This window comes from Crassostrea angulata, chromosome 2, assembly GCF_025612915.1.
Source record: "Crassostrea angulata isolate pt1a10 chromosome 2, ASM2561291v2, whole genome shotgun sequence".
Lineage (NCBI taxonomy): Eukaryota > Metazoa > Mollusca > Bivalvia > Ostreida > Ostreidae > Magallana > Magallana angulata.
Genome location: NC_069112.1, coordinates 36,825,183 through 36,840,316, shown reverse-complemented (window position 1 = coordinate 36,840,316; position 15,134 = coordinate 36,825,183). Strand labels below are relative to the sequence as shown.

Genomic DNA, 15,134 nt, shown 5'->3' with positions numbered 1-15,134 from the left:
CTTGTACAGTTAACACCCTAGAAAAGAAATTATACACGCTCTAAAAAATAATCGCATGCCGAATCAAAACAAGCACAAAGGATAGGATTTAATGGTATGATAATTGTTTTAAGATTTTCTTCTGTTCATTTAAAAAATAATATTTTCCCACGTTAAAAAAATAATTGATCCGCCTCTTTATACACACACTATGCGTCAAAATTTACAGTATGACGTCACATCGACAAGTTCACCACGATCCGTCAGTTGATAATATTTATTGTTGTTGGACTTATTTGACTACAAAGTTGCATGCATAGGTAATTTTTAATGTGGTTGAATGTTTTCGTACTATAACAATGGGCAAATACTTTATTTATTAGCATTTTTGACGACTTCCTGTTTTGTGTGATCTCATAGTCAACATTCCCGGTACTTTCTGGTCGGCGCGACCACAAAGTAAACCTTAACAGTCCTGCGTTTCGATTTGTTTGAGTGTATGCATCCCCCTTCCCCTCCATGGTTTGTCATGTCACGTAGGATGATACCCCTTGCGATGCCTTTATTTGGAAATGCATTGATTTCATGTTTGTTTTTGTGGGGTTTTTTTTCAGGATAAGACAGTTGTATAAGAACGTATTCCATACCCAGCTTTCACACTAGCTTCAGTGTGCATAATCAATAAACAATGTTTACAGTCTGAATTATTTTATCTCGTAGCTAGTTACATGCAACCATTTTATTAACATTTCAAAGCTTGTTAATGATATTTGTCTGATATCATTCATGTAAATGAAACAGACAACTGTAACACATATTTCTAGAGGAGATATCAATATTGTTACTTACCTTTATTTTCATTCACTTCAAGTTCCTAAAAAAATATTTAACATTATTTAGCATGTCAACAAACTAAAGCAACATATTTTTTAACTTTTAAATCAAAACTTTAAAAAGAATGACTAAAATATTTTACACCTACCCAGCATATATCATTATCCACAACATGTTTCTTATCAACATCACATGTTTCACATAAATAATTCGAGACAGGAAAAGTACTCTGGGAAATGAATGATTTATCTTCTTCATCATTCAGCACATCTTTTCGACATTTGTATCCGATTTTATAAGAGAATTTGTCATCGCGTATAATATCCTCGACTGAATGTTTTATCTTTTTAAGTAGTCTTCCATCATATATTGTTGGGGATGCCCAGACCTGCACCCGAATTTCAAAATTGCAATTGCGTAAAACCACAACATGTTTTTGGAAAGAGAAACATGCTGCATTTTGGTAAAGGCAAATGTTATATTTTTCTTCTTCTGTCAATATGGACCAATTATTTAGTTTGGAACATTTCAAAACTATGATATGAAAAACATTAATTGGAAGCTGCATTTCATCATCAAACTTAAAGCAGATAATAGAGGACTTTGAATAGTTCTCACCAGTTTTGTCAAACCTTTTACTATTCATGCTAGGGAAATAATACACAGTAGAGTCAATGGAATGCAATTCTTTTAATGGCATCAATAATCCTAGTTGTTGCATGTATGCTATTATTGTCGTCTTGTGCTTCAGGAAATCTTTTCCCTGGATATGCCAAATTCTATCAAGCTCTACATTGTCTAATTCACCAGTGCGACAAAAATGCCTACGCTTCATATCGTTTTCCTCTGGTCTGACAGGGTAATCAATGATACACTTAAATGCATCAAGGAGCCACTGGATATCAAGAATAATATTTTCCTTCAAACCATCTTTATAAAAGTATAACAGAACACCAACTCTGTGAAAAAAGACCAACATTTTAGAAATTTCCGACTCGTCTATCCTAAATTCCTGAGCGCTTAATTGGTCACTGTAATCTGATAATGTTTTCCTTGGAATAACTTTTTCAGTTTCTTTCATTTTATTCAATATATGTTCAAATAATGCCCAGACAGGTCGAATATTTTCTTTCGAATAACGAGGGCACTTCACAATATTAGCAATGCATTTTTTTAGGTTCTTTAAATCCTCCAATTCAGATCCTGAATCCGGAAAACCTATTGTATACATTCGGTCTTCATTAAGATGTCTCCTAAGATCAGAATGAAACCAATTATCAAAGAGTTCATTGAGACTCTTAAGAAATTTGCGACATTCCTGCAATAAAAAATATAAGGAAAAAGTAGAAAAGGATGAATTGATAGGTATATATTTGAATTACGGATGCCTTAAATGATTCTTATTAAATAATCATGAGTTAGAGTTATTATTGATTGTTTGAAATTCAGAAATTAATGACAGGTTACAAACAGACATATGTTAAAAATGAAATTAAAGAAACGCAAATTGCAAATGTATTAATAAAATGCGTATGGCCTAAAAGAATTGTGGATTTTTTAAAAGAATAATGTAAAGACATGTGTTATATTGATGATATACTTGATATCACGCCTTTTTGTTTAAATATTTGAAAGTGCTAGATATTTTTTGTTTCAATCGATAATTTTTAAAACAAATTAACTTGGCACACAAGATCAGGTGTCTGTTACGAATGTACTAGGAGAGATTAGAAACAAAAAAAACAAGATGGTCTAGGGTTTCTTGACAGACTTTTAAGCGACTGTTTTAACTGAAGTGAACAGCCAGCGACGCAACAAAGTTATAACGTGGCCTGACGGATAGAAAATGAGTCACCCGACGAAAAACAGCTCAATTGTCAATTATAAACCAATGATTATGGTCCATTGGTAGAAGTAGGGCTTTTTAAATCAATAATCCTTTTTAAGATATAATTGACATTTAAAATTCGTTTTAGATAACTCGCTGGACTTTAAATATGTGACACTCAGATTGTTCAAAATGACGATTTGAAAAAAAATATATTCCCATAACTATGATCTTTCTATCACTTTTCTTCTACGAAAGGTATTTCTATGTACACACTAGCGACAAAGGTCATTATTATGTGTCATTTTTCATCCGTTTGATAGACACCCTCCTCCAGATTGGTTACTTTTCACATCCGATTTGAAAAAAAGTAGATTTTTGACCGATTCTTTTATCAACGTCTAACACACAACTTTTCAAAATGAATATTTATTTATCATTATTTAGAAATGTCAAGCGTGGTTGCATTTCTTTCTATCTTATCACCCCCCCCCCAAGAAAAAAAAAATAATTACACACCAACAAACTGTAACAATAAACTGTTTTTGTACATGTACGTGATTACGTCAGTCAAATTATATCAAATACAAAAAATGAAGTGAAAGCAGGGCTTTATTTCATGATTTTGATATTACAAGTTGCTTTGAATAGAAAACAATTCTTTCAACAGTATGGTTCTTCACCCATTCCCAAACTCTCTACAAATCCGAAGCTTAGGTCTTTTTCAGACAGCAAACAAAAAAAAAACGCTATTCAAGCTATATTCCTCACCCCAACGTGTTAATAAAAAAATTGATTACAAAGTTTAAACTCAGATTTTTCAAAAAGTTCATTTTTGTCGATAATTTTCGAATTTGATTATAAACAAAACGTGTATTTAAGAAAAAAAAAAGTTAGCTATACTTTTAATAAATTATTAACCCCCCCCCCCCCCCCAAAAAAAAAAAAAAAAATCGAAGACGGGTTTCCAACAACTTACAGGTATTAACGCATATTGAAAATCGTGTTATTAGTTTTTACTTACTTCTTTTGATAATTTATCTGCATGAGTGCCTACAATTATTACTGGAGACTCGGTATCACTAAAACTGTCAATCGACTTCAACCAAAATTTGTAATAGTCTACAAAAGATACAAACATATAATATTGCATATAGTTATGTTCATGTTGAATTCACTCATCGCATAACTAAACAAATGTTATATTAGTTTATGACCTCTGTATCTCCATAAGGCAAATTGGCTACATTCCTTTTCATTTCCATCCTGAACATCCACTTCGTCGTTGAGACGTTTCGTCATATCCACAACCAAGATGGAACATGATTTAGGACGGAGAAATATCTGATGAAAAGCATAGTACATACTTTGTCCTGCAAAATCTAAAAAGGTGATTCGTGGGCGCAAATCGTTTTCATTCAACAACTCATTCACAGCATCTTTAATCTTTAAAATCGCATACTTTTCAAAATTAATTTTATCATCTTCTACATGTGTTTCATTTGTGTTTGGGGACAATTGGTTTTGAACAAATATTTTGTCTTGTGGTTCAGGTATTGATTCTCCCTCATTTTCTGCATTATTGTTATTGGCTGGGTTTTTCGGTACATCCCTTGGTATGTTTTCTGTATTTTTCTGTGAAGAATTCTCAACAAGTTGATTTTTTCCTCCAACACCTACGACAAGTGTTAAATTGCAGTGTGATTAAAAATGGAAGATTTACAACTTAAGAAAAGTGGTGCAAATTCTAAGTTGGCCATAACTCATAAATTGTCAAACAGCAGCACGCATAATTTAATTGATTCCTTTTTGATTAAACAAAAACTAAACAATGAATTGAATAAAAATTGACAAACAAAAGAAAGGCATGGAACTAACTTTGTCAAACTTTGTCAAAAGGAAGCTCACTTATAAAACACAAACACATTAAAAACAATGTGTGTGTGTGTGTGTGTGTGTGTGTGTGTGTGTGTGTGTGTGTGTGTGTGTGTGTGTGTGTGTGTGTGTGTGTGTGTGTGTGCATATATAATGTAATGTACTTTACAGATTAATAAGGACAATTTAGGATTGAGCCTCAAATCAGATAATCATAAAACGTTCTTTTGGACACGGCGTAAATTGATACATAAACATATATAATTTTCAAGATGTTAAAATATGCCCCCCCCCCACCTCTCCTCACACAATCGTTTATAGACATGTAAGTGCATTACATGTAGTGTAGCATGTTCTTGTTATCGAACCAAAAACATTTCAATGGAAAATGTTCTATCATATTGTCTTTGTATATATAGTTGTTGTTTCTTGTTTTTGTTCGGTTTCTTTTTCCCTATTATTATTTTTTTCTTACAAAATTTGTGCAGGCGATTTCTCGGAAATGGCTGAGCCGATTTTCGTTAAACTTTCAGATCTAATAGATATTAAACCGAACTTAATATACATTATTTTTTATTATGATGACGTAATTTCCGTTCTTTAGAAAATGACGTTTTTACGATTTTCAGAGGGTCGGCTTATCCAGGGATCTCCTCCTAAACGGTAAAAGATATTGAGTTCAAACTTTCAGGGATTGTAGACAAGAGATTGTAGATGTGCAATTTTGCATTCGTATTTTTGTCTTGCTTCAAAGGCGTTAAAGCTCGCCTTCTCTCGAAAATTGAGACTAAAAAAACGTCGTTTTTTTATGGTTTTCTTAGTTTATCGCCTTTCTGAAAAATATTTTGCGAACACATGTTATGCAAAAAAAATTTATATTTACAAGACCTTCCATTTAATATCAAGAAAAAGGGGCTGGGCCCTAAAAACAGGGGACCAAAGGGCTCTAAATCTTTCATCTGTAGCTCTTTACTGAGGGATATTTTGTGAACAATTTTGGAAACAAATATGTTTATTTTACAGTTATGTATCCAAGCAATGTAATGATTGTATCATTTGTTACGTAATTAGGGGTTTTTAGGGGCCAAACGTCGAGATTTTGATCCCCAATATCTCAGAAAGGAAAACTAATTTATAATGCAGTATAGAAGAAAAGATGCTCAAAAATATATATTAAATAATATGCAATTTTCAAAATTTCGTTAAAGGGCCCCTATAAGGAGTTAAGGCCCCTAAAATTTTCTTTCCCATATATGTCAAGAACAGTAACGAATTTCTAAACAGTTGTTGAACAAAATGTGCTGAAATTTAAATGAACTTTTATTTGATATCAAGAAAAAGGGGCTGGTCCTTAAGATTAGGGGACCAAAGGGCTCTAAAGTCTTTCACCTGTAGCCCTTCGCTGAGGGATATTTTGTGAACGAATATAGAAGCGAATAAATTTATCTTAAAGTTATGTATCTAAGTAATGAAATGATTTTATCATGTGTTACGTAATAATGGGTTTTTAGGGGCCAAAATTCCAGAATTTTGATCACCAATATCTCAGAAAGGACAAACTATTTTTGAATGCAGTATAAAAGAAAAGATACTCAAAATGATGTACTAAATAATATGCAATTTTCAAAATTTAGTTAAACGGCCCTTATAAGGAGTTAAGGGATGTATCTCAAGAACGATAACGATTTTCTAAACAGTTGTTGAACAAAATGTGTTGAGATTTAAATGACCTTTAATTGACATAAAAAAATTAGGGAACTAGAGGACTCAAAATCTTTCATCTGTAGCTCTTCGCTGAGGGGAATTTAATGAAAGCTATAGAAGCAAATATGTTTATCTTACATAATGTAATAATTTATTCATGTGTAATGTTATAAGGATTTTTTATGGGTCAAGAGTCCAAAACCATGACCACCTATATCTCAAAAATATTTTGAAATTCAGTATAGAAGAAAAGATAAGGATATAAGGGACCGGCCCCTAAAACGTGTTTTTTTTTTCTCTCAGATATCTCAAGAACGGTGACAAATTTCTAAACACTTGTTGAACAAAGCTCTTATCCCTGAAACAAAATAGTATCTGGCCCTTGTAATGTAGACCCTGTTTTTCTATTCTAAATCATGTTTAGCTGTTAAATAGCAAAATCAAGATCGAACATATATCTCAAATTCTAAAATCAGACGGAAGACCTCCTCGTTGCTCGCAACGAGATAATGTTTAGTTATTTTACCATTTCTGAGAATGATTTTGTATCCAAAACAAGATAAATAATTTTGATTTCCTCAAATAGTTTTATTTTTATTATCAATTAAGAATAAGATAACAGTTTTGTAATATTTACCATTTTTATTTTTGTTTTTAGAAAGGGATGGAACGGTAACAGTATAATTGAAATCCCGACTATGGTGTAACTATTAACTTTAATTTATAACGATCAAGTAACTTTCAGTTATAACGAATTCATTAAAGATTAATTTCCAATCATACTTTTATTGTGTCTTTTGAGACTTGTATCAAAGTTAAAATGGAGACCGTTCATAATACAAAGCAGAGTTCAGTAGGTTTAATTATGATGATGACTGTTACAACAATTAGACACTGCCTTGTTTGTTCGCTTTGCATAAATTATTAATGAACGACTAAAATCACGTTGAGTACAGTTACAATTATCATACTGTACCTTTGTTTAGCTAGTTTTTATTTTATTTTTTTTCCCTTTTAAACGACATCAATTTATGGTGTATTCCCGTTTTGCATCATTTGATAATTGGGTATACAACGATAGGTATGATTTGGGTTGTTATAGTAATTATAGTCTGCTTTAATTTAAAGATTTTACCTGGATTTTACCTTAACGATGAAACAATATAAAATATATATTTTGTTGTGTTTTAGGTCTAATGACTAATAACTATCACCATTATTTTTTCATTTGATAAAATAAACATAATGATATTTTTAGTCTTAAATTTCCACTCACTGATATGAAAAATAATGATTAGATGATTTTTAAATTGAGTGTTACATTTTTGTCCATTTACCTGAAATACTTAACTAAATGAATTGAGGTAAAAATGCTCGTCCAAACCAATTGGACGCTGATTGAATGGATAATTATATGATGATGGGGAAAACTAAATGTACAGTCATATGGGGTACCCCGTGTCTCTTTTTACAACTTATTTGCAAAATATGTAAAACACTTCTTATAATTTGCTGTTTGGTATCAACAAAAAGAATATTATGAAAGGAATCAGATCTTTACCACAAAATATTTCAATTTTTGAAGTAGCGACCATGACAGTAGTTCTTATGATACACCGCTCTAGTATATTGCAGGTCACTTTCTTGTTTTTTACAAATCAGTAGCTACATGTTAACACATGAAAAAAAATCCGACAAAAATAATAATTTGAATATTGATTCGATATACCTCAGACTGAAGAAGGTTGAAAATGCATGAATTAGGTCTACATTTGATACGTTTTGTGAAAAAAATATGTAAAGTTTTCTTAGCATAACATCATACAGTTTGTCTTCTGCGATTATTTAAGCCACAGCATAAATAAAAATATTTAGCAGCGTATTAACTTGACACATTTCCTCCATTTATGACAGCAAAAGCGATATTTACCTATGATATTTTCTCTTCAAACCTGTAGCATGTTTAAGTACACATGTGCTCCCTAAAGTAAGTCAGTAAGTTAAACAAAGACACAGCATACACAACTTTCTTTTGCAATAATCTTTCTTGTTCAATAAAATTAATAGCATTAAATTTAAGAACATGGCCATCAATTATTATGTCTATTACTTTTATGCAGGTTACATGTATATTGTAACATAACATAAATGTTCTATTACTTTTATTATCATTAGCTCTCACAGGAACTTTGATATAGACTATGGCATTTAAGCAATTATCTCCCCTGGACAATTTCCCGTTTGGCACACATTTTATGGTAACCAAATTTTCAATTGTGTGCTAAACGGGAACAAACTTTCCAATTTATTTATATTTACACAAATGTATGTACAGTGTAATTTTCAAAAGCGGATACACTTGTAATGAAACCTCAATCCAAAAGGATACACAACTTAAACGTATCACTTGTACTGGTCTGAACAAATTGCAATCAACCTGTTACAAATTCTATAATCGATAGCTATCCATAATATTTTCATTGCAATGTACATGTTTCATTAAGAATATACAATTTTTAGATTCACATATAAAGTACTCAGATATATATATATATATATATATATATATATATATATATATATATATATATATATATATATATATATATATATATATATATATATATACATACACTTATTGATTAAGATTTTTTAGAAATAAACTACACATTGCCAGCAACATAGTAATTTTTTGGCATTTTAACACCTGTAAGATGATGTCCGTAAGCTATACTTTAATTGTGATTGAAAAGTGGTCATTGTAAAACATTTGAAAACCACTTTCATTTTCCATAAAACAGACCGAAATATGCAAAAATGATAGCAAAGTGTTGGACACCTTTAGGCGGATCCAAGTCAGTTGGAGTTAGCATAGAAAATACTTGCAATAAAATAATATTGAGATTACGTGATGAGTGAATATATTTATTTAGGACTTGCTTAGAGTATATTTAGGAGTACGTTTTTGACAAATGATACATAAACAATTGTATTTCGTTTCTTGAGTGCGCCAATTTAGTTTTGATGAATGAAAATTTGCAAAGCACGACTTCTCGTAAGAGAATAGGATGGAACTTTCAAGAACAGGGGTAATGCTTTTATTGCGAGAAGTGTACGACAAGTTAATCATGCATCGCGGGCAGATACCTTGAATCGGCAATGTATGGTTATTTAGAAAAAAAGTAACGAATAAAACGGATTTATTCAATGTGATTTTATTTTTGCTGGAAAGACTTTCCAGAACGTGGGTACCTTGGAACGCGGGTAGACTGATTACGTCATGGCGTAATGGGTAAGATCTGACAACTTCAGTTTAATTGATGCAATACACTTTTGTTTCTTTTTAATTTTATACCACGACAGATTGGCTGTAAACCTTACACATTAATTTGTAAACAACGAATAGGTTACGTTCTACAATGTACATCTACATTTAAAATGAAAGGGTGAAGTGAATGGGTTGGGTCGGGGTGGGGGTCAATTATTTTTACGAAGCAAAGTTTGTTCTTTATCTTACTTTAAGGAATATGTTATAAAACAAGATACATTTTGGACACAAATATATATAGGATCTCTCATGATTTGCGATGGTATATGATTTTTATACAACGAGTTGTGTGTTTTCTATCCCCGAGCCTTGGCGAGGGGATAGAAAACACACAACGAGTTGGATAAAAATCATATACCATTGCAAATCATTGGAGATTCTTTTTATCACATGTTTTACCAAGTATTTTGTTAATCCAAACTTTTTCTGTAAAAATTGTGATTGTGAGCCGCACAACACATTATTTACAACACGTGAACAACGTTACGCATTGAAAAAAAGTTCCTTGAAGTTTAACAAACAGACATTCATTTTCGAACATTTTTTTATGAATTCTTGACAAATAACTGAAACAGCATAAAATGTTTCAAATTTATAATTTAACACCCCTCAACTGAATTAATTATTTACTTTTTCATTCTACGTCAATCAACCATCTAAACCTAAGTAATGATTAACTTTGACGTCACGTGGCGTAAGAACACACAGTGGAATATTAAAAATTTATCCCATGAGTGATATCCACCGTATATTGGGATAAACATGTGATAAATAAATATATATATATATATATATATATATATATATATATATATATATATATATATATATATATATATATATATATATATATACAGGAAAATATTTGCCCCATTTTTTCACCCCTTACGCCCTCTTTGGCAGCGGGCAGATTTAAGTTCTAGCATACTTTCGTCCACGGGTAAATCCCGACCAAACAAATAATGTCAAATAATGTCAACCAAGCCAAAAATTAAAAACAAAAAACAAAATATATTACGCTTTGTTTTTATCGAAACAAAACCTTTCATGTAGTGTATATAATTAGTTTTACGGTGCGACCGTTTGGGCGAGCGCAGCATGTGATCAAATAATGAACTGCGATAAATCAATTAAAACAAAAGTAGCAACGTAACGTAAATGAATTTGAATGGAATATAAAATAGAACACCTATTTTCAGTAAAATTTCATTTATGATAATTTAAAAGATTTGAATCAATATGCAACAATTCCGAATTTTCTACGCCTTGCCACTAGAGCTCACTCTTAAATTACCTGGTTGGTCTGCTTCTTCTGTCATTTTTCCAGCATTGGCTTTTAGTCCCATTTCCAATTTTTCTTTCGAAAACAAGATTGTCGGTAATGTGTCTTCTTCATTTACACCTGCAAAAGACTTAAATGGTACAGTTATACGAATACATAATTCAATATATTTAGATCACATTAATGCATGTAATAGAGTATACATAGGTGTCAATCTTTCTAAATTGTACGGTACATGTACACCTTTCTTGAACTTGTACCCTAATAAGAGCCCTCATCCAAAAGCGATATTTACATATGATATTTTCTCTTCAAACTTGTAGCATGTACAAGTAGACATGTACTTCCTAAAGTAAGTCAGTAAGTTACACAAAGTCACAGCAAACACAACTTTCTTTTGCAATAATCTTTCTTGTTCAATAAGATTTAAAAAATTAAATTTAAGAACATCGCCATCAATTATTATGTCTATTACTTTTATGCAGGTTACATGTATATTGTAACATAGAATAAATGTTCTATTACTTTTATTATCATTAGCTCTCAAAGGAACTGTGATATAGACTATGTCAATTAAGCAATTATCTCACCTGGACAATTTCCCGTTTGGCACACATTTTTTGGTAACCAAATTTTCAATTGTGTGCAAAACGGGAACAAACCTTCCATTTTTTTATATTTACACTTTGTGTACAGTGTAATTTTCAAAAGCGGATACACTTGTAATGAAACCTCAATTCAAGAGGATTCACAACTTAAACGTATCATTTGTACTGGTCTGAACAAATTGCAATCAACCTGTTACAAAATCTATAATCGATAGCTATCCATAATATTTTCATTGCAATGTACATGTTTCATTAAGAATACACAATTTTTAGATACATCTTTAAAGTACTCAGATTCAAAAATCTTAATATATATATAAATATATATATATATATATATATATATATATATATATATATATATATATATATATATATATATATATATATATATATATACTTATTGATTAAGATTTTTTGCAAATAAACTTCAAATTGCCAGCAACATAGTAATTTTTTGACATTTTAACACCTGTAAGATGATGTCCGTAAGCTATACTTTAATTGTAATCGAAAAGTGGTCATTGTAAAAAAAATTTGAAAACCACTTTCATTTTCCATAGAACAGACCGAAATTGCAAAAATTATAGCAAAGTGGTTGACACCCTTAGGCGGATCCAAGTCAGTTGGAGTTAGCATAGAAAATACTTGCAATAAAATAATATTGAGATTACGTAATGAGTGAATATATTTATTTAGGACTTGCTTAGAGTATATTTAGGAGTACGTTTTTGACAAATGATACATAAACAATTGTATTTCGTTTCTTGAGTGCGCCAATTTAGTTTTGATGAATGAAAATTTGCAAAGCACGACTTCTCGTAAGAGAATAGGATGGAACTTTCAAGAACAGGGGTAATGCTTTTATTGCGAGAAGTGTACGACAAGTTAATCATGCATCGCGGGCAGATACCTTGAATCGGCAATGTATGGTTATTTAGAAAAAAAGTAACGAATAAAACGGATTTATTCAATGTGATTTTATTTTTGCTGGAAAGACTTTCCAGAACGTGGGTACCTTGGAACGCGGGTAGACTGATTACGTCATGGCGTAATGGGTAAGATCTGACAACTTCAGTTTAATTGATGCAATACACTTTTGTTTCTTTTTAATTTTATACCACGACAGATTGGCTGTAAACCTTACACATTAATTTGTAAACAACGAATAGGTTACGTTCTACAATGTACATCTACATTTAAAATGAAAGGGTGAAGTGAATGGGTTGGGTCGGGGTGGGGGTCAATTATTTTTACGAAGCAACGTTTGTTCTTTATCTTACTTTAAGGAATATGTTATAAAACAAGATACATTTTGGACACAAATATATATAGGATCTCTCATGATTTGCGATGGTATATGATTTTTATACAACGAGTTGTGTGTTTTCTATCCCCGAGCCTTGGCGAGGGGATAGAAAACACACAACGAGTTGGATAAAAATCATATACCATTGCAAATCATTGGAGATTCTTTTTATCACATGTTTTACCAAGTATTTTGTTAATCCAAACTTTTTCTGTAAAAATTGTGATTGTGAGCCGCACAACACATTATTTACAACACGTGAACAACGTTACGCATTGAAAAAAAGTTCCTTGAAGTTTAACAAACAGACATTCATTTTCGAACATTTTTTTATGAATTCTTGACAAATAACTGAAACAGCATAAAATGTTTCAAATTTATAATTTAACACCCCTCAACTGAATTAATTATTTACTTTTTCATTCTACGTCAATCAACCATCTAAACCTAAGTAATGATTAACTTTGACGTCACGTGGCGTAAGAACACACAGTGGAATATTAAAAATTTATCCCATGAGTGATATCCACCGTATATTGGGATAAACATGTGATAAATATATATATATATATATATATATATATATATATATATATATATATATATATATATATATATACAGGAAAATATTTGCCCCATTTTTTTCACCCCTTACGCCCTCTTTGGCAGCGGGCAGATTTAAGTTCTAGCATACTTTCGTCCACGGGTAAATCCCGACCAAACAAATAATGTCAAATAATGTCAACCAAGCCAAAAATTAAAAACAAAAAACAAAATATATTACGCTTTGTTTTTATCGAAACAAAACCTTTCATGTAGTGTATATAATTAGTTTTACGGTGCGACCGTTTGGGCGAGCGCAGCATGTGATCAAATAATGAACTGCGATAAATCAATTAAAACAAAAGTAGCAACGTAACGTAAATGAATTTGAATGGAATATAAAATAGAACACCTATTTTCAGTAAAATTTCATTTATGATAATTTATAAGATTTGAATCAATATGCAACAATTCCGAATTTTCTACGCCTTGCCACTAGAGCTCACTCTTAAATTACCTGGTTGGTCTGCTTCTTCTGTCATTTTTCCAGCATTGGCTTTTAGTCCCATTTCCAATTTTTCTTTCGAAAACAAGATTGTCGGTAATGTGTCTTCTTCATTTACACCTGCAAAAGACTTAAATGGTACAGTTATACGAATACATAATTCAATATATTTAGATCACATTAATGCATGTAATAGAGTATACATAGGTGTCAATCTTTCTAAATTGTACGGTACATGTACACCTTTCTTGAACTTGTACCCTAATAAGAGCCCTCATCCAAAAGCGATATTTACATATGATATTTTCTCTTCAAACTTGTAGCATGTACAAGTAGACATGTACTTCCTAAAGTAAGTCAGTAAGTTACACAAAGTCACAGCAAACACAACTTTCTTTTGCAATAATCTTTCTTGTTCAATAAGATTTAAAAAATTAAATTTAAGAACATCGCCATCAATTATTATGTCTATTACTTTTATGCAGGTTACATGTATATTGTAACATAGAATAAATGTTCTATTACTTTTATTATCATTAGCTCTCAAAGGAACTGTGATATAGACTATGTCAATTAAGCAATTATCTCACCTGGACAATTTCCCGTTTGGCACACATTTTTTGGTAACCAAATTTTCAATTGTGTGCAAAACGGGAACAAACCTTCCATTTTTTTATATTTACACTTTGTGTACAGTGTAATTTTCAAAAGCGGATACACTTGTAATGAAACCTCAATTCAAGAGGATTCACAACTTAAACGTATCATTTGTACTGGTCTGAACAAATTGCAATCAACCTGTTACAAAATCTATAATCGATAGCTATCCATAATATTTTCATTGCAATGTACATGTTTCATTAAGAATACACAATTTTTAGATACATCTTTAAAGTACTCAGATTCAAAAATCTTAATATATATATATATATATATATATATATATATATATATATATATATATATATATATATATATATATATATATATATATATATATATATACTTATTGATTAAGATTTTTTGCAAATAAACTTCAAATTGCCAGCAACATAGTAATTTTTTGACATTTTAACACCTGTAAGATGATGTCCGTAAGCTATACTTTAATTGTAATCGAAAAGTGGTCATTGTAAAAAAAATTTGAAAACCACTTTCATTTTCCATAGAACAGACCGAAATTGCAAAAATTATAGCAAAGTGGTTGACACCCTTAGGCGGATCCAAGTCAGTTGGAGTTAGCATAGAAAATACTTGCAATAAAATAATATTGAGATTACGTAATGAGTGAATATATTTATTTAGGACTTGCTTAGAGTATATTTAGGAGTACGTTTTT

The 15,134-nt window shown here is 30.9% G+C and overlaps 1 protein-coding gene across 1 annotated transcript in view; it reads right to left on the bottom strand.

Moving 5' to 3' along the window:
• LOC128171643 (talin-1-like) overlaps positions 1-15,134 on the bottom strand; it is a 55,249-nt gene that overhangs the window by 34,510 nt on the left and 5,605 nt on the right. The window contains exons 4-9 of the mRNA XM_052837419.1: positions 13,808-13,915; positions 10,843-10,950; positions 3,859-4,317; positions 3,666-3,763; positions 962-2,131; positions 829-853 (exon numbers count right to left, since the gene is read on the bottom strand). Of these exons, the coding sequence (XP_052693379.1) occupies positions 829-853; positions 962-2,131; positions 3,666-3,763; positions 3,859-4,317; positions 10,843-10,950; positions 13,808-13,915 (1,968 nt within the window). The remainder of the gene's footprint in view (positions 1-828; positions 854-961; positions 2,132-3,665; positions 3,764-3,858; positions 4,318-10,842; positions 10,951-13,807; positions 13,916-15,134) is intronic.